At 36.8% G+C, this 21253-nt stretch overlaps 3 protein-coding genes across 3 annotated transcripts; all 3 read right to left on the reverse strand.

Moving 5' to 3' along the window:
* Positions 1-484: 484 nt before the first annotated feature.
* On the reverse strand, positions 485-1715 carry LOC140835974 (protein VASCULATURE COMPLEXITY AND CONNECTIVITY-like). The gene is made up of 3 exons (XM_073201386.1): positions 1436-1715; positions 990-1192; positions 485-701 (listed from the first exon to the last, which is right to left on the reverse strand). The coding sequence occupies exons 1-3, from the start codon at positions 1532-1534 to the stop codon at positions 521-523; spliced, it is 483 nt and encodes a 160-aa protein (XP_073057487.1). The 5' UTR covers positions 1535-1715; the 3' UTR covers positions 485-520.
* A 1570-nt stretch (positions 1716-3285) lies between these two features.
* Positions 3286-4206, reverse strand: LOC140836552 (transcription factor bHLH52-like). Its single transcript, XM_073202152.1, has one exon. The coding sequence runs from the start codon at positions 4202-4204 to the stop codon at positions 3392-3394; it is 813 nt and encodes a 270-aa protein (XP_073058253.1). The 5' UTR covers positions 4205-4206; the 3' UTR covers positions 3286-3391.
* Positions 4207-5952: 1746 nt separating this feature from the next.
* Positions 5953-19816, reverse strand: LOC140836551 (histone-lysine N-methyltransferase ATXR3-like). The gene is given in 21 exon segments (XM_073202151.1): positions 5953-6535; positions 6731-7030; positions 7135-7243; positions 7316-7563; positions 7728-7781; positions 7859-7984; positions 8064-8231; positions 8422-8517; positions 8589-8688; positions 9299-9399; positions 10283-10393; positions 11799-11870; positions 11983-13039; positions 13334-13434; positions 13545-14057; positions 14233-14597; positions 14931-16091; positions 16677-16733; positions 17027-17465; positions 17467-19362; positions 19525-19816. Coding segments are annotated over 20 exon segments (7122 nt in total). The 5' UTR covers positions 19234-19362; positions 19525-19816; the 3' UTR covers positions 5953-6358.
* Between the last annotated feature and the right edge of the window lie 1437 nt (positions 19817-21253).

Raw genomic sequence — 21253 nt, forward strand, 5'->3', positions numbered from 1 at the left:
CTCGATCTTCTTTTGATGTATGACAAGAATATACCACAGTGAATTTTCATTCTTGTTATCTGTGAGGCTTTTTGGTTGCTTTGAATTAAGTTTTCACATGCTTGTTATTCTTCACCAATCTCTACTGGCATTGTTTACGTAAACTGCATATCATCCAGCATTTTCTTGTGAAATGAGAATATTATCTGACAAGAAGGTATCGAGTTTGAAACGATATCCCGAAAGATCAAATCATAACTCTCGCCCCGACTCAAAAAAATATATATATATATGTATATTTGATCAAATTCAAATATATCGGTATAAAATTAGCGCAACTCAAAAGTGCCTACATTTCTCCTTCAACCAACCACACTAGCGACCAATGTAGCATTAAATTGATAAATAACAATCACTTAAAAGGCGCTCTGTGCATCGGCTCGAGGAGCTCGAGAACACAAATGATAATCCAAACACTAAACCAAAAAGTTTCCTGTCTTATAGCACCAGCCTTGGTTTCAAACGGTACATAAATCCTGGGCTATGTAGGGAGGGTAGAAGTGGAAGTAACATAATATGCAACAGAGAACAGGGCATGTACCATACACAATATCCCTCCAATTGACAAGAAATGGAGGTGAGTGAAACCACATGATCTTCTTGATTTGTTGTTCGAGATTATTCCGATAACCAGCATTGACAATCCAACTGCCAGGATGATCCTAGAAATTTAAATTACACTGATTAATCATACCATAATTTTGAACAATCTAAGGCCTTAATTGGAGAAGAACTCGCTATTCTTTAGTCTTGATTAATCTTGACATAGACTAATGATCAGGAATAACTGTTATTTTTTTAAAAAAAATTAAAAATTCAAATCTGTATCATCCCAAATCTTGTATTTTTAGACAGCTTTATCCATGTATCTTTTATATATATATATATATATACAACGGGGGTGGAACTTTTGGTCATTAGGTAAAGTTTTGGCACTGGGAAGTCCATACCATGTAAAAATCAGGCAGACGACAGACAACTGCTTGCTTGGAGATGCCTTTTGAAACTCTTCTTGAGTGCAGACATTACAGCCTCCCAGCAAATTTGCAAGAACATGAGCTATTCCTAGAAGGGATGCGGCACATAATCCAAGAATGTACGCATCATGACTTGGCTCTTTACACTCAAATATCCACAGCCTCAAATGTTTTTCCTACTCAAATCAAGAAACAAAATGCACAACCAAACCAAAATGATGATGACGATGATGATGATGGGGATCTATATCTTATGAGGGAAAATCTGCTGGATAGTCGAGCATTGAATAAAAGTTTTGAAATTTCTTGAGCTGTTTTTATGTAAAAGACTTCTATAACAACAATGTATCGAGTGGTCACTTTTAACTAAAGTTTTTAGTCTATCCTGAATTTTGTAAGTAAATGAAGGGAAAATTCACCTGGTTTTGAGCAGCTTCGGCTTTGATTCCAAGAATTCCAGCAGTGACATCCAATGCCACAATCAAGAAACATGCAAAGATGCCAACCAGTTTACTCATTTTCAAGGATGTAAGAAGGGTCGAGCTAATGCGAGTAGGTATGTATGTGTGTGTGTGTGTGTGTGTGCGTCCAACGAGTTTTTATCAAATTCGGCTCTTACAAGGAAATGCGAAGCATAAATACATGGAATGGTGCGATCAAGATTTGAGTTATGACGGAGAAAGGCACTTTTGTCAACGAGGTGTGACTTTATTTTACTTTTGTGTCTACTTTGATCTTGTTTTCAATTTTGATGCCTTTTCACCTTTGAACAAGGAAAGTAGGGTATAAAGTATAAACCAACTAAGGAGTATATGGTAGTGTGGGTTCTCTCTAGCATCTGTACTCTTAAACCTCGTTCCAAAATTTTACTAAACTTAACAATTATAAATCTTCTATTATAAAAATTTCGGATTATATTATTGCCCTCTACTTTCGCAAAAATTCTGGTTCCATAACCAAGTATTGCAGAAGATTAGTTTGTATCGAGCAAATTCAAAGGAAAAAGTATTGGTTGCATGTGCATAGGAATTTATTTTCTTTGAATAACGCAGCATAAAGTAAATTACTACCACAATCAGGAAACCATGAAATTATGCTTTACAGTGCATTCCGAACTTATAAGGCCTACAGCTGCCATGAATTTTGACTTTTGAGAAATTACTTATCCAATGTTGGATCCCGACCAACAATCTCAAGATCGTGAAAATGGTCCTAAAATTAAAATAATCAGTAGATTTTGATCAATCAATGTACAAGGTAGTGAAAACATTTACGAGGTTTGTTTAATGTTTCCTTGAAATTTGTTCGGATGCAAAGATCGGATGGTTAAAATCAGCCTTGCAATTTTAAAGTCGTGTAATTTATCGTACAGTTCTACAGCCCAATTAGTGGCTGAAGCCCATACAAGTCATGAACTCTCTAGATCAACGGGTAATTAATTGATAATTATCCCCTTTGCTTTTCTATCAAACATGTACAGAAAAAGGACATAATCGATAAGCGCAAACACCATTTTGGTGCAGCAGCATTTTGTGTTCCTAAAATAGCACAGCCTCCTTAATCTGCGCCAAATTTGGTGAAGAAGTTTTCATTTTTATTTTTATTTTGTTTTTTATTATAAATTTGCTTTTTTTATTTTTAATTTTTTTTGTTACAAATAGTTATATTAAAAACTATAAATATTATTTAAATTTATTAATAATATAATATTGATTATATAATATAAACATTATTCATAATTAAAAATATATTAAATAAAATATAATAATTAATATATGTAAAATAAAAAAATTATTCTTTTTGATATGATATTTGAATTAAATGAGCTTAAAATTTGCACTAAAATATGACCTATCAACCCTAATAAAATATGCTATAATATCCGGAGATGTCCCCACTGGCGAAATTAATTTTTTTAGTAGCACTAAAATTTTATATATATCAACAGCTAACTGAAAATGAAACAACAAAAAGGATATCGAATTATTCAAAAAAATTATCAGATCATCTTCGATTATGTCTTATCTATAAAAAATATATATTATTTTATTATTTTAAAAATATTGCTTCTCAATTATAGGTACGGACAGATCTCATGTATATATACCCTTATTACTTATTGGAGACCAACTAGAACTCAAAAGTTTGAAACTAAAACTACTAATTCCCTTGTTTTGCACATGAAATTTCGACATTAATTACGAAATTGTGCAACTAAAACTCGTATCGGACTCCATTAACCAACAAAATATCACCTGCAACAGTGGAGTTTCGGTTCAAAACCCTAACACACACTAATCACAGTTTGAAAAACCTAGAAAAAATTAACAAGACGATCTGCAGGCGGATGAAGCAAGCTAATAAAAGATAAGAGTTTAAAATCTGTAATAATCGGGGCCCCATGCATTGGTGTTTGAATCAAAGAGCAATTGGTTAAACTGTGCTTTCCTCTCGGCATTGTTCTTAACCAAAAGAAGCTGTTCCAGTGAGTAAACGCAACAGCCGTTTGAGTAGAGCATTGTCTGAGCAATGGGTGAGTGAAGAAGAACCTGTAACAGCTGCTGCCGATTCAACCTCCCCAACTGATCCCCAACAACGCCGTGGATCAGGCTGGATATTGCTGTCCCATGGCTTCCGCTTTCGGTATTAGGCATGGCCTGGAGGATACTAACCTGCGCCTGGAGGAACTTGATGTACTTGCACGCTTCCTCGAGTACGGTCGCCATGTCCATTTTCTTATCCCACGGCAAAAGTTTCTGTAAACGCCGCGTCTTGTCGCTTAGTTTCTGCTGCTTCCGACTACGCCGATCTTCGACTCGAGACAGAGAGTCGACCGCGGTGTTTCTAGGCTGCTCGAGAGAGAGGAATCCCGGTAAGTGGTGGTGAGAAGACGACGCCACATCTGAGAAGAAGTTGTACGGCGGAGCCTCCGTTGAAAAGGCTCCATAGAAGGTCGATATCTCAGGCTGTGGTTCGCTTTTCGGCATCACGAGGATATTCTGAGTTTGGGCGGGAACATCGAAGACACCATACGTCACCGGGGTTGGAGCGGATGAACCATAGGGATCGTAAGTGAGCAAGGTATGGAAACTCAGACCTTCGTAGACGCCATTGATGTAAGCCTCTCCAACTGAGTGCTCCTCCGTGTGGTCCGGCCGGGGTATTTGAAATTCAGATTCTCTCTCCATTGGCGGCCAATAAGGCATGCGACAGATTATGAAAAAATCTCAAATATTCATTTATTTATTGTTTAATTTGGGACACGTGGCGACCTTGCGGGAGTTAAAAGCAGACACGTGGTCGTGTTTAATTGGGCGTTCTGTTAGTTCTGTCTGTGGTACAGCTGCCGTTTTTCGTGCAGGTGAAGGGAAAACGACGTCGGATATTTTTGGATGAATAATGTCCGTTTGATGAGGATGGACAGAGGTCTAATCTGACGGACAGGACTTTGGGACGTGCCCTGACAAAATTGTCGGTGAATAAAGGCGCAGCTGGAAATGGTAATTTTGGATAAAACATTTGAAAAAAGGTACAAACTGGATTAGCACTAAAATTTATTTCCGATTCTTTATTTCTAGGAATCGGAATTGAACTGGAAGCTCACGGTTTAAATTTCAATTTCAGAATTCTTCTGTTTCGGTTTCGATTTTGAGAGACGATTCCATGGTTCCGCTTGAAGTTGAATATTCTTCCGCGAGGCGAAGGATCGAGATCCGCTCTGCTTCCGGTGGCCATGTGAGTGGATTCCTCATATGATTGTGTTGGAATTGAAGGTAATTACTTACTATGCTGTGTGAGTTTGGTTAGGCCCACAAATGTAAATGTTGTTATCAACAAGAAATAAGAATATACAAATAAATAGCTTTACTTAAAACCTCCTAACAAATTAGATTATCAAAAAATATCAATTTTAGTTATGTATACAATTAGTGTATGATGTTTTTAGTTTTCTATGTTTTTTTTAATTAATTATAGTCCTAAAAATATGTTTTCCAAAATAATGTAAATAAATGATCAATTTTACTGTTATACATTTGTAATTAAATGAGTTAAAAAATTTCTTTAGATATATATATGTGTTGGACATCGAAATTATAATTTTTACAAAGATATTAATTATTTCATTGCATGATTTTGACGAAAATGATTAAAATTGATCAAAGAAACAAAGTTATCAGACTATAATTAATTTATCACTCATAAGACTTAAAATATCTCGCACAAATATATGTAGGACTAAAATTGACATTTTGTCGTAGAATAATATATGTAATATAAAAAAGTTTGTATCTTATGTTTTATGACCACCCTAGATAGGTAAGGCAAAAAGATATATGCATATAAAAAAAGTAGATGTCGAATTTATCTCATACAATATCATTACGATAGTAAGAACTCAACCAAGATGGAGATTAACATTTCCATAAAAACAAAGAAAAACTCTGTCCAACCATGCAAACCACAGCTCATTTAACAGCTTGCAACTATAGTTCTAAAAATACACGAAACATGATGAAATATTAACAACTTAACACAAAGTCAGGGTCGGAATGTATGAAAAATTGTTTTTAACACTTGATATATGGTCATAAACATATCAAGCCAAAGAATACATTAATATAATAAAGACGCTTTTGGTTGAATATCGTGTTTTGGGTAATACCGAGTAGCGTTCACAGAGTCTTGTAAAAGATACTATGAACTTTATTTTACAATTATTTTTTTAGGCATTTACAAATATTATCTAAATCCAGCTTGACGTCGCTTCTTAAGAAAATTTCAACATAAATGCAAATCTTTCATTTCCGAAAGTTGTTTCAATCTCTGGTGTCCTATGTGTAGATAAATTATGTGTTTGTACACACACACATAAATTATTGATGTATACACGTTGAACTACATATTAAACACAATTGTTCCAAAAGATGGGAAATAATACAATTGTAAAATTGATTATGATTTCAAGACAGCTGCACAAATTATTCTAACAGTTGCCTCGCAACTTTCCATCAACTAACTGAAAAGGAGAAATGAAACAATGCACCAACAGGCAACAGCTAAGAATAAAAACAAATTACAGGCCTAGAAATAATGAAAAATACAATATAACTGTACATAAGAATCAACAGTAGAATGAACGAGCACAAACCCATTATACTTTGATGACCTGTTCCCAGCAGGAGCAACATCTCTCTCTAACTAAGACGGGGAGCATCTGTGTTTTTTTGATAATGAGTTCCCAGACGAGGCAGCGTCTCTCCCTAACTAAACTGAGCCTGGAGACTATCCAGACGCAATGTCAATGTCAGCCGGTGGCTTCTCCCTAATGTATCTGCAAAATTTCATCGATCCCACATGGCCTGGAAGATGGAAGGTCTGTGCTTTAACCAATATAACATCTCTTTGTCCAATGGAGCATCGTGTAAAACAGCATCCAACATAGGGCTGCCAAAAACTTTTGCAGGGGTGTTGAATGACCATATTCTGTCCTTAGGCCAGGGTCTCTGTGGCTGCTTCTCCTGCCAATGCAAGTCAAGATATCAGTCGGATGCTAAATAGGTCACTCCCCGAAGTCGTTAACATGCGTCGAACCAGAATCTAACAATGAAAATATTGCTATTGGTTTGTCCCATTTTGTTCTTATATTTATATGATAAAATGATGCTCCTAAAATTCTCCCGCATCGAAAAAAAACTTCAACAAGAAAAACTCACCATCCGAGCAAGCATAAATTTCATTGTCTTTGGACCATAAACTCGCTGGCGTGATGGCTTCTGAAGTTTGGCGTAGAAGGAACCCACATCAGGCAAAGACAAACAGCCCCTACTAGATTTTGCTAGTAGAGCATCAGGTTCAGCATCTTGGTTGTACCAAAATAACAATTGTCCTAAACAATATGTTTCACTGTATGTCTTGCAATATTCATGGATGCCTGACCCCAACTTATCTGCATACTTGGGACCAAGGTCGAGTGGAGTAATGTAAACAGGTGGAGAAGTTACAGTCTTGTATTCCTGAAAAAAGTCGACAAATGAATAAAAAGAAGGTACAAAAAGTCTCAAGAGCGACAGTAACTTGATATTTCAAGCTCGGCATTATAATAATTAAATATACTCACTTTTACAATGAAAAGTGATTTCGTGTGAGCATATAAGTGGATCAAGTCAGCAGCAGCATCATGCCGACTTTTATAACTACAGGGAAGGCTCCGAACTTCATCCCTCAACCTAAATAAGATAGATAATTAATTAAGAGCACGTATTTAACATTCAAATGTTTCAGCCCGGGTAGCAGATTACCATAATAAAGACTCTTTAAGCTCCATTCTGATGTCGTCAGAACCAGAAGGATCGTGGGCCCGAATTTTGGCCTTGATGTCTCTCAATAAAACATCATCCAAATGAGGAGCCATGCCCTGGATAAGTTCCTCCACAAATGAACCCTCACCTTTCCAGATATAAGAAACAGCTGATTCAGGGTTAAGCCTCTCCAGGGGTGGCGGGGCCTTCTTTGGGTCACCAAAAACACACCTCATGACATATCTCACCTGCAGGTATGGTCGATAAACTAGTAATTTTTATTCTGTTCATTCCTCCAACTTTCACATTCTTTATTGAATTTCAGGTAATTAAACATTTAATGGTTTTCGAGAGGAGAGGATTGAGATTTGAGAAACGAAGAAATATGTTGGCAAAAGATGAAATAGACTACCTTATCAATAGTAAGAGCCAAATTCTGAAGCCTCTGATTGTACACACCCTCTGCCTGCACCAGTTAATAGAAAAGTGAAAATCTCTATCCACAGCTCCAACCTATAACCACCAAACAGAGAGAATGCATACCTGAATTTCAGCATCGCTTTTCTCAACCTCCATCCGTATATCAGCAAAGTATTTCTTTTTTTCCTCTATATTATGTCTAAGAATCTCGTGAGGAAGTTTCGTCCTCTCGAAGTTAATAAACCTTACCTAAATATAAAAAATCAATAAAACATAAGTATTTAACTTATTTTCAAAACCCAAAGCCACATAGGGAAGAAAGGCATACAAGACGAGCCGAGTATGCAATCAACCAATCAGGCAACCCACCAAGCAGACAACTTCCTAATCCAGCTTTACCCAAGTCAATATAGTCTTCTTCAGATACTGAATTAAGTTCACAAGCTTCTAACATCAAGCGGTGTCTATCGAGTAGCCCATGGCATTCTTTTAGTACCTGAGCCAAACAATTGAATCTAAGTTTACGATTACGAATTAAAAAACTTCGACCAAGAGGAAAAAAAAGATTCACTCATGTATACAAATTGACGGTTATGCAATTATCCTTCAAAAGGTCTTGAGACATGACACAGGTAGTCAAATACAGCTCATATTCAGTTCGATAAAAACCCATTGAAATGATGTACCTTCTGGAAAGCTCCTTCTCCTGTTAAATTTAGAAAACTTCCACGACAAACTTGGTTACCACACAAACAGACAGAGACTTCATACTCTTCCTTACTCTGCAGTAAATCAATAATTACAAACAATACGACCATATTTCATAATTGATTAGGATTCATACGGCACTGACCTCCGTAACAGAATTGTAATCGAAGGTTATCTCTTCACCATAAGCAATTGGTCTAACAGAATATATTCCAATCTGGTATTGACCATCAACAGCAGTGACCCTGTCCATTTAATGCAAGAAATAAATTAATTTACTCCTGTTTTTTTCCATGTTATGGTTTCCATCCATCTAAAAAAAGCAATGAATACGATCAGAGAAGATACAAATGCATACTAAACCCACCCCCAAAATTCCCACAGCTCCGACTTCCTTTTAATATTTATTCCCCAGGATGACAAAAATCATTTCGAGAAGTAAAATTATCAAGCATTTAAGTGGACGAAAACAAGTACAAGTCAAAATCAAGAAACCTTACAATTGTTCTTGAAAACTCTTAAAACAAAAAAATTGACAAAATTCGTAAAAAGAGGCAGCATAATGAAATGTTAGGGCATTAGCTGTGTTGAACCAAGATACATAATGTTGTTAATGATATCTTGTATGCATCCTGACTCTATCATTCTCTCTACGAAACAAAATATGTTCAACTATAAAAGCTAATTTGAGGCATACAGATATACAAAAATTACCCAATCAAATTTGATAGTTCATACTTAGATGGACAGCTTTCCGGTAACACGAAAATAGAAACACCAAACTTTAAATAGGAGTCAGAATAAGAAAATTGAGTAGAGTGGAGCACTTCAATAAATATTTGAAAAGGTACTAACTTCGCTTGACAATTGGGTTTACACGAATGACAAATCCGACTTGCATAGTTTGCCTTGTGCATTGCATCAACAACTACTAAATCATAACCATCAGCATCACCCTGCATTTCAATATTTAAATTAACACACATGATGCATCATGTAAGAAAAAGACGGGCACTGGTAAACAGCCTGTTAAGACTCAAATGTTTACACTTCCAATCAAACTGATTTGGAAGGTAGGAACATCGTTTCAAAGCCTATAAAATTGGTTTTCAATTTTCTAAAATCAATTGAAATTTTTAAATGAGCCAGTTCTCAGTACTTCAGCCAAGTTAGTAAAGTTAGCCCATACAACTCAGCATCAGTCCTCTTCTTTCTTGAATTGTCTTTTTCTTTTCTTTCTATTTTCTAATTATTTGTAACTTGTCTTCTACAAGATATAAACGTTCTAAATAGAAATTGAGTGGGAATCATATGTTTCTATATTGACCATATTCTGTTGATAACTAGATACACATGTGATGTTCAAGACTTCAACAAAAATTAACAAACAAAAGTTTCCAGCAATATGTGGGATGCAACTATTCCTGCAGGGTGATGCATGAAGATTTAAGAAGTCCTAAATTTCGTATTCTTTCAGTCCTTTCTAAATTATGTTAAGTAGTCCTCCAGGCCCAACGGCCTCAGCCTTTAGTTTGACACAGATTTTTGCCTTCAATTCATACATCCGCTAACAGACAAGAAGTAATTATGTGGCAAAAACTACATCTCACACCTCAACAATCACAAGCTGAAAGCCTGTGTTTCTTTCAAAATCACCAAATTAGTCCTGAAACTTTCCATGTGATTATTAAAATCATAGCATAGCTAAGTATTTTTCGTGACAATAGTCAACAGAGTGTCAAGCCTTTCGCACGTGCTGTTGCGGAATCAGTGAAAGTAGTGAACAATCCATAAATTTTGAGAGAAGTGATTTCAAATAAGCAGTCAAAAGTAGGATACCTTTGGCCTCTCAAGATATATGTTGTAGAACTCTGGTGCTGGATCTTTATTGTTCTTTTGTAAGGAGCGGATACCATCTTGTTTCTCATACCATTTCCAAGCAGGATAAACCTGAGTGTCAGAAGAAAGGGGTTCAGCCAAATTAGATTGCTGTGACGCTGTCAGCAGCATAGTGGTAGATGGCCACCTCAGATAGTAAGGATCATTTGACACTTCCGATTATTAAAAGCATTTGCACGGGTTTCATACTTTAAAGCTCATTTCACAAGTAAATGATCACCTGTGTGCCATTTGATACAAAATTTGTGCATCTTTTTCAGGAATGGAGAGCATTCACATTATTGGAAGGCAGAAAACAGTGCATACCACTTAAGAGCAGCTAATATGATCATTCAGAAGTGAAAAGGAATGTTGTTGATGAACTATGCAAGTTAACTATAAAAAGCCCACATTGAGAAAGAACCCAAATGGACGTATGGAAAGGAACTATATCGCACAAGGCTACTTCCAGCCTTCCTCCTCTTTTACCTACCCCATCCCCCAAGAAAAGACAGAATTAAAAAGTACTGAACAAAACGATAACGCCTCCTCGGGAAATTACGTGCCACATTCTCGAATATTTGTCTGCAGCTTAACAAGTTTCTATATGTTCTGAGTGAATCCATACTGTTATTGATCATTGTACTACTCTCATAACTTACAGAGAAGTACAGACTATCAAATGGGGTCCCATGTCAGGATCCTACTTTCCCAGTTTATCATGTTCTTTTGCTGCTACATTAAATTCCATATTACGTGATGAAATATGTTCTCAATTTCTTAGGAAATAGAAAATTAAAATGCCATATTGGCAGAACAAGCACGTAAATTCTGGAATCATCATTAACACAATTACTATGTTGCATTTTAAATATGTATCTAGGACAGCAATAAAACTACAACACAGGTAATACAATACCAAAATGCACGAATAACTATACCATATAGTGATGATATTTTGCTCATTCCTTTTCATTTTATATATATTTTGCTCATTCCTAGAGAACATACATCCACAGAACAGGAACTTAGAGTACAGAAGTCTAGAAAGGCAAAAACTAAACCCAATCCATACTCAATTTTGGGACAGAAAAGGAAGTTTTGAAGGTAAAAACTAAACACAATCAATTCTTACTGTTATTCCTCTTTCAAGATTACACTTTAAGCACCCCCAGCCCTCCCCCCAAAGCCACCCAAAAAAAAAAAAAAACCAACCATGTTCCAATTTATGACAAATAAAAACAGGGAAAGAACTACTGTTGAATGCAAATTGAATGAGAAATCGATGGAAGCCTGGACTAGAAAACTAATTGCACGCTAACTATTAAAATTTTTTTCTCAAACCATACATCTATCATTCCCATAGTAGTAAACCAATTTAATTGATTCATAGAGACATTACTGAAAAGATTAGAATCTAATGCATGAACTTAAGAATATAATCAAATTTTAGGTCTAGAAAAAGCCATGCCATTACCTCTCCAAGAAATTCGACGACAAAATCATCTTCACAAAAACCACCTTCTTTGTTGCACACAACACCAAGCCCCTGATTAGAAAGTCGGAAGGTGTAAACTTCTATAATGAGGACAAGCACAAGTTTTTCGAAAACAGAAATTGCCAAAGCATTTATGAAAGGAGCTATGATACAAATGCCTTACCTTTCTATAAGCAACATAATGATCTTCAGGTCGACTGTCAATAGATTTCAGGATAAGCTGAGAGAGTCGCACGGTTCTCCTGTCATGGTTTTCCTCTGCAGTATCTAATATCTCTTCAAACACAGGTTTCAAAGAATAAACCATAGGAGTGTTTCCAGCACCAGTGAAGCTTCTGACTTGCTTATTGAGAACAACAAGGAGCACGTCCTCAATGAATAAGTGCTTATCAAGAAGAGACCAATCTGATTCCTCTGGCATGGAATCGAGAAGAAGATTATGAGTGTAAGGATCTATGCCATAAACTTCTTGTTCTATCACCTCATCTCCCAGGGATTTTCGGGGTTTGTATTCCTTCACTTCGGGAATTTCCATGTCTGAATCCTCAGTACCATTTCTTTGTGCATTTAGCTTATCAGCATAATCCTCGGGTAAAGAAACTTGCATTTTTCTTCGCACTTCTTCCTCATCTGCTACAACCACGTAATGATCAGTGACTTCATACTTTCTGGTGACAGGGGGAACAAGGCTTGCTTTAGTCATGCGAGCACCCCATTCACGGTCTTCAGCCAAAGAATCAAATCCATCATCAGCATTAACATATGCCTCCCCCCTTGACTCCCCAATTGCACCTTCTGACTGAAACTCCAAGTCACTTTCTGTGTCTGACGCCGTACTGTCACTGTCTGTCATAAACCCATCTGAAGACTTATCAGAGTCGTCAGATGTTTCACTACCCGAATCCAAAGATTTTTTGTTCAGTTTAGATAATCTCTTTCGGAGTTCTCGGTCAGATGCATAATCTCCCGAATCAGAAACTCCATTTACAAATGCATTCCCATTGATCTTATTCAGGTATTTCCTTTCCGAAAGTTTATTCAGATTCTTCTTATACTTTAAGGAAGCAGATGAAAGGCCAGTATGTGAATCATATTTCCATGACTTCATAATCTGCTCACGGTCAAAAGCTGACTTCGAACCTTTTTCCAAAGTTGTGACTAGTTGAATGAATAATGTAACAACGCGATTCACGTCTCTAGCATCAACATGGTTCTTATTTCTGAGATCACAAAATATTCAAAATTACATAAATCCAGAAAGTGGGATGATAATTAGCAATCAAACAGCCCCCTAACATAATGTGATGCAAGCTACAGAAAACATGAGATCGCGAACTTTATTAAAGATTCTGGAGCATGTAAGCAAAGGAAAGATGAGGAAAAGATTTGCTCAAATTAGAGAGGAGGAAACTACAACATCCTTTTCCAGCTAATAACTGGCTTGCTCATTCACTATAAATGTAAACGAGAAAGAAATCAATGAAGTAAAGATTAACATAGCATGAATTACTTACTTGATTGCATCCCGACACATACGGCTAATATCATCTTTGATAGAGTTCAAGCCACGATTAGCATAATACCCATTCTTCATTTTTTCTTCGATCTCGGCAACCTAATCAATCAGGAAAATACACACCACATTAGCTTCGAAAATCTATAAGGTATTGCCCAAGAGATAGATACAGGTAGATACACAACAAAACAACAAGGTGTCACCAGTACCTTAGCACCAAAAAACTCGAAGGTGTTATCTTTCATGATATCTCGTAGGCTTGTTGCAATAAATTCTTCCATCCTCTTATACCCGTTTCCAGCTTTCTTCATAGCCAAACGTCTCAACTGAGCATCCCTAGAGAGGATAGATGAAGACTTTCTAGCATCAAAGAGTTTGGATCGTTTATACAGGTTATGCCTGAATAACTGATTTGCTGAGTCCCTCTTATCCGAACTTTCTAAATATTCTTTCAGTCCAGAAGAATCATCCGTATGATACGGAGTTGACGAAACCTTGTCAGTTAACTGACTAAGACTTCTGGTCTTCAATAGGTGACCCTGATTCTTGACCCAAATGATATTAGGAAACTTGCAAACCAAGTCTTCTAACTGTGTGCAACCTCGAATATCTATAGCTGACACAGAAGGGAATGATCGAAGAAGTTCCTCCAGCATCCCAGAACTAATGTCAGTACACCCACGTAGGAGTAAGGAAGTTATCCTCTCTTTCTTATAATCATTCTGCATAATAAATTTATTAAAACTCGTGGCATCAAGAAAACACTAATTTCGAACATCCATTATCTCAAGTGTCCACTAAATACAATTAAAAATTAAATTAACAATATAAGACTAGAAAAAAGAGTTAAATTAACAATATAAGACTAGAAAAAAGAGTTTTCAAAGGCCGGCTTACCATTATGTTCAAGACCATGGGGTCGGTGCAATTAGAGGCAACGGCCCAAAAGTCAACCTGCTTAGAGATATCTTTGTAAAACTTTGCCACTGATCGCCAGTGCTTACATGTCAAGGCAACATAAATAAGCGACTTAATATCAGATCTAAGGAAATGAAACACTCGTGCTAGAATATGACCATCAAGGAGAGCCCAACTCTGCCCATCAGCTACAGAATGTGCTTCATCTCCTTTCATAAAAGTAGCATCAGCACACAAATCATCAAACACACATGCATCCTTCCTAAAAGCAAGAACATCATCTTCCATTTCATACTCCTCTTCAATTCCATCAATTCTAGCTCTTTTGCAAGCGCGGCCATGATCTGCAACATTAGTTGATAAAGTGTATCGCAAGAGGCACAACTTAAGGATTTTTTTCCCACCCCCAAAACCCAGACTATTCATAATTAGAAAACCCAAAATCCCCCACCCAGCAACTACAATATTTTTTTATATTAAACTTCCAAATCTTCTATGAGCAGCAGAATTCACAAAAAAAGTGCCAAGACTACAAGAGATGGTGAAGGGGGGAAACAAGTGAACAACAAATATTTTTCGGTACTTTCCTATATTTCATCCGAAATAGAAGAAACAAGTTAAAACGAAAGAAAAAACAAAAGCATATTGCATGTGAGGTTTACAGAAGAGACTCTTACCTGAATGATAAATCTGTTTTTCCATCTCTTTCTTTGGTTGCCTTGCACTGATCCAAGGATCAAGGACTTCATTTATAACAGCAGTAAACTCCCTACTCCGGTAGGACTTCATCACCAATTCGTGAAGCTTGCCCCGAGTATATCCAATAAATTGTGGATGCAAATCATGAAATCTAATTGAATCTCTCCAGTTTTTACAAGGCAAATCACCCATTGCTCCAGTAGGAGTAGCAGCACACTCAGTAATCCCAGATGACTCAGAGGCTCCCGAGAAAAAGGTAACTGGGACCCAAATTTTATCATGTTTTCTAAAAACACTGCTATGTTTCTGGATTACACCTTGATCTGCCAATACTTGCAACTCTGAAAATTGTAGGGGCCCTTGTTCATGCCCAGCACCATCAAGATAGTACCACTCACCTAGATGCAACTGTAACTCATCTACTTTGCGAAGCCGGTCCTTTGGTATAATGAAGGTTGCACAGCTCTTCCTTGAATCATGTTCACAAGTATTCCTTGAGGCAGGACCATCTTCTTCTGATAATCTTTTTGTATCAACAGTTGTTGAATAAGGCCTTGAAGAATGCCTTGACGAATATCTATCATTTCCTCTAATTTTTACACGTTGTTCAGGCACAAATGAACCATGGTCCTTCACCACACACGCATTTATCCTGATCACTGGAAGCATTGTTCCTTTCACCCCCTTGACAATGGCAGATTTAGTCTGGCCTAATCTGTTTGGATTGCTGGGGTCATTCAAATCATCTGGTGAGGTAAAAGCCCACGGAGGCAGATCAAGCCTGGTGCTCTGGGAAGGACAGTACAACTCATCCTTATGCTGCCACCGAGGGTCTTCACAGCCAGATTTGGACATCTGACATGATGGATAACCATCATTGAGGATAAGCTTCCTTTTCCAAGTTCTATCTTGAGTAGCTTCATCATTCCTCTTCCAATCCCCGCCCTTGCATGACCATTGTCCAGAAAACCATTCACCGGTGCCGACAGAAACAAGAGTGATATCCTTATCAAACAACGCAAGTGTGGTGGGCTCTGATTCTGCAGTGTCTTTAGGTAAAATTTCAGAAACACTAGAGAAACCATTGAAACTTCCATCATCACAAGTTTCATCCCTATGCAGTTGATGTCCATTAAAACCTGTTATACCCCAAAAACAGTATAAAAAAAAAGTATCATACAAGATTGTAGCACAGCTCAATACAAAATGCAAGTGTCTTAAAGCAGTTATGTAAATACAACAAATCATACACGAATACAATAAATATAAGTCATCGAAACATAATCTGATATATCAAATAACAGACGTTGCATGAAATGAGCATCAGCATCACAGGAAAATTAAATTAACAATCACAGAAAACTTAAGGCACAGCATCTCAGGGAAATGAAATCCAGTCACGCAGAAATCAAGACAGTGACTGCACAAAGTTAGAAATTAATGCAGCAACGAAACATAATTATCCTAATTGTCCATTGCCGCCTGCATAATCAAGTTCCAGAAAGCAACTTAATGCATTTGAATGGAATAATGCACCAAAGCTTTGACTAAGATGGAAGGTTCGAGATTCCAACCTCATGCATTAGATTAAAATAGTAGAGCACTCATAATTATAACTTACTGAGCTTTCCAAAAATATCAAAAGCGCGTCACTTCTCAAATAAAAATGGCACACTAATGAAAGAAAGTTTACCCAGGATGAAACAATGATTGAAATAAAGTACCTTCCCATTTCTGCCACTTCGTCCACTCACTGTGCTCACCTTTCATTTGCAACACTTCTGCATAACAACAATTAATGACAGAAAAAACTAATTAATTTAAATGCGCATCGGACAGAGCAAACATAAATTTTCAGTAGTAAGAACAGAATTTTCAAGTTGTCATAAGAGAATATGTTCTTTTTCCCTTGATTCGTGTACATCTAAAAATAGATTAGCCAGGGAAATTAGTTGAAAGTATAGGCAACTTCATACCATGTATTACCACCTGTCATGTGACAAAAGTACATTCAAAAATGTTTAGACAGACTTAAGGAAATAAGAAAATAAAAGCTACATCATTATCTGCATACCGCCAATTATCTCCAGCTCCTTTCCAGGAATTAACATGACACCCTCTAAGAGTGCACCAACTCTTTCATCTACATAAAGATCTTCTGCATGGTGGGATGCAGGCGATATGTCTTCCTCATCAAGCAGGTATTCAGATGCCAAATTTCTGTTATCTGTCAAGAGATTACCGGGAGCCTCAGGAGGATTCACAAGTTGAGTGACTGTATCCGGAATCACTGAAGACAAATTTTTAGAAACCAATGGAGACGCTGCATTTTCGATGCTTGTCCACCTATCACCGTCCAAATGCTTGATAAAATGATCTGATACAAGATAACCATCCTCGACAAGTGTCTTTAGATCGGATAATTTCGAAGGCCCATGTTCCACACCAAAGAGATCCCAATAGTACCAATTTCCTGCAACAGCATTAGCCACTACAGGGGCATGTGGAGGAGTAGTTGCAAATGTCCATGTCTTCTTCCATGGATGCTGGCTCCTCCATAACTCTATTTTCCTGAGATGATTCTATGCTTTTAAACGGAGGACTTTGAGAAAGACGTGGATGACCATCCATTTTATCAATAAAGCCATTCTCATCACTAGCATTTCCTTTGTCAAATGACTCTTTTGCTAATTTTTGGGATTCTGTTTTACTAGAACACTTCTTTCGTTCTTGGCCCTTGCTAACTTCTTGCCCTTTGCTACCAAATTGACTTGATCGTTTCTCATTGAGTACCACTTTTCGATTAGCTTCCCGCTGGTTACTGTACCTACCGCGACCAAATGGTGACCGGTCCGACAAAGTTGGAGTTAGATCCCTTCCATCCCGGTTGTGACCTTGGTCATGAGGAGACCTGTCCACACAGCTAGGACTTCGATATCTGCCATCATTGTGACTGCCCTGATCGTTTGGAGACCTACTTCGAGCACACTGATGATTCCTTTCATAAGGGGACCTCCCACAGCGAACTGGGCTGCGACCACGGTGATCATGGTGGCGGGCCCAATCGTGTGGGGAACGCTCAGAATGATGTGGACTGCTATTTTGCCTATCCTTAACTTTTCTAGATGACTCCAAATGCCTGGAAGAGTACCTTTCGGAGGGGATGCTTCGTGAAGAAGATGTAGAATTTTTGTAAGGCCTGTCGACAAACCTGCCTGAGTAGTGGTCTCCCAACATAGCAGAGCGGATGCCATCATCAGAAAGCTTCCGGGTTTTTGAACTGGAGTAGTCATCATAGTCAACATGGTGTTTTCTGTCATTCATATCTGAATCAATTACATGTCTTTTTGAGCGGTTACTTAGGGGGTAGTTCTTGGCATTATTTTTACCATGGAAATGATCGTTTTTCGATGAAACTTCCTCTCCAACTATTTTGGAGAGGAACTTCGGAGTTTTCTCTGTTTCCATTTTGGAAGAAAACTTCCTCGAATGCTGAGCACTACCACCACTTCGGCTGAATTCTTTCTCACTGGAGTACTTACCCGAGGAAGGCGGCGTCCACTCGCGCTCGTGATCACCCTTCCAACCCTTCTCTCTAGAAGGTGGTGACCACTCACGATCAGCTTTCCAACTTTTATCTCTAACAGAAGGATTCCACTCATTGTCACGATCAAACTTCCATCCCCTTTCCTTTGCAGACGGTGATATCCAGTCTCGGTCAAATTTCCATCCTTTTTCCTTCGTGATATCATATCTTCGAGCGTTTGAGTAGCCATATTCGTCACCCCTGTTCCCACCATCAGCTCTGCACCATCTATCAGGAACAAACTCCCCTTTCTCCAATTCGTCTTTAGATGATCTCCATTCATTCCTCTCCAGTTCACCATTGTTCTTTCGCCATCTACCAGCAACAGATTGACCTTTCTCAATCTCACTCCTAATATCATACCTCCTGCCGAGTTTTTCAGGAAAAAACTCATCTTTCTCAATGGGCAAAGTGCCCAATTCACCTTCCTCCACTTCTTCTTTATTAAAGTCGTCACTAACCTCGCCAATGCAATTCTTCTCAGGACCTTCCTTGCTTGAACTGCCAATATTTTTCACACTCAATTCACCTCCTTTGTCCTTTTTTGGCTTCATTTTTTGTTTCACTTTCGCCAACTTGACTGAAGACTTAGAAGTGGGATTGGGCTTTGGCTTGCCGTTAGTCTTGCTACCGCAAATCGTAAATTTATCCATAACATGCTGTGAAGCCACGCATGCAACGCCGCCATCGCCCATGGAACGCCACAAGGCAATCTCTTCTTCAATAAACCCGCGGCAACCACACGCTACTTCTCCTCTTCGCCCGGGCTATCTATGCTCATAGTATGGTTTCCTCGGAACAAATCCCTCGAATACGCCACAAACCTACGGAAAAAAACAAAACAAAAAAAATCAATCCAAGAACGAGACCAAAGAATCCAAATGGAAAAAACAAACCTTCCAAAATTGGAGCCAAAAATATGTAGGGTTTTTCCAACACATAAAAAAAAAAAAGAATACCAACGATTGTAACCAAATTGCCCAAACCTCGAGATTCAAACACACGTACAAAATGTGAAGAGTGATTGGAAAAACTGAGGTGAAGCTAGGGTTTTGAATCTGAAGGCTCGCGAGTCAAACTGCAGAGCTGAGCCGCTGGGATCGAGGGCCAAGTCCAATATCAATCCAAGAACAGAAACCAAGAGAGAGGGAGAGACGCTGATGAATGTAAAATCCGGAGCGAAATCCAGAGAGCAGACACGGGATCGATTGATGAGAGAGGGAATCGCACGAGACCAATCTCTGTAAATCTCTGTTTTTTTTTATCTCAAATAAATAAAAATTCCCTTTTTTGTATATACATATGAAATCTTATAAAATAATAATAAAAATAATTAATAAAAAAAATCATGTATAATACATTTTTTTGAACCACACTTGGACTTTGACTCTCCCTCCCTCTCTCTTCGTGCAATTGAATTCCCTCGCTTTTTCGTTGTGGGGAAACGTCTTTAAGACTTACTAGCTAACTGTAATGGTCTAGTAGCCTATTTTGATGGTAAAATTTTAGACAGTGGCATTTTTATGTCATATATTTATTTTCATGAGATGAGATAAATTGATTATATTTATATTTAAAATTTAAAAAAATATTTTTAAAACATTAGAATGTTATCTTTTTACGAGTCAGATATGAAATATGTCTGATAAATTGATTATTTTCAAAAGAATTTTTGTAAATTTTAAGATATAAAATTTTATTCATAGGTCTGATCCAATACAGATTTAATATAATGGCTCCATATAACAAAGTGTAATCCATTTCAAAATTTTGATTATCTCGACTTAATCAATTTTTTTAAAGATCGATCAGAATGAGAAGAATATGTTAAATTGATTGATTTTTCATCAAATGAAAACTGTTTTATTTCAACTCAGAATTATCATCGAAATTCCATTTTAAAACTGAAACTATCTTTGAGAGTTCTTCGGTAGTAATTTGTTCTTGGTGATGTTATAGTTACCTGAGAAATTATTAAAAACAAGTGGATGTAACATACACACATAATTGTTATCATTTTTAAAAATTGATTTTTATTTTTATTTTTTCAAAATTATCCTACACCGTGGATCCCCACAACATCGATAGATCATTATTTACCAGTTTCAAATTTTTTTTATATATTAATAGTGATAAATCATGGAAATGATTAATTTGAAGTTACATCCCTATAAATGAGTTGTGCATTAGCAAAAATATCAGGTATCATGTGCAACAATTTCACACATATATATATATATATATATATATAACTGAGTCAACCATAAAAAATATAACTTTTGAGAAAAAAAATAATATTTTCACTAAAATCAACATATATTGTACAATATTTTTTAATAATAAATATGACCGACAAAAACTAACATTTTTACAATGGAAATTAATAGTTTGAATATAAAATGTAAAGTTTTCATTGATAGTTTTCATTCAAATCAATATATTACCATAAAATATTACTATAAAATAACTAACAAAAATGATATTTTTTGTAGTGGAAACAAATATTTTTTACGTAAAAAATAATTTTTCCGTTGATCGGATTAAAAATTTATATCACTAAGTAAGTTAACTCGATATCACATGAGTTTTCGGGTAAAAAAATATATTTTCCCAAAAGTCAACATTTTAGTCAGGAAACTAATTTGATGCTATACATTCATAATGTCGATAATTATTATTATTATTTTTATTATTACTATTATTAGATAAACAAAG

This window comes from Primulina eburnea, chromosome 7, assembly GCF_022965805.1.
Source record: "Primulina eburnea isolate SZY01 chromosome 7, ASM2296580v1, whole genome shotgun sequence".
Taxonomy (NCBI): domain Eukaryota; kingdom Viridiplantae; phylum Streptophyta; class Magnoliopsida; order Lamiales; family Gesneriaceae; genus Primulina; species Primulina eburnea.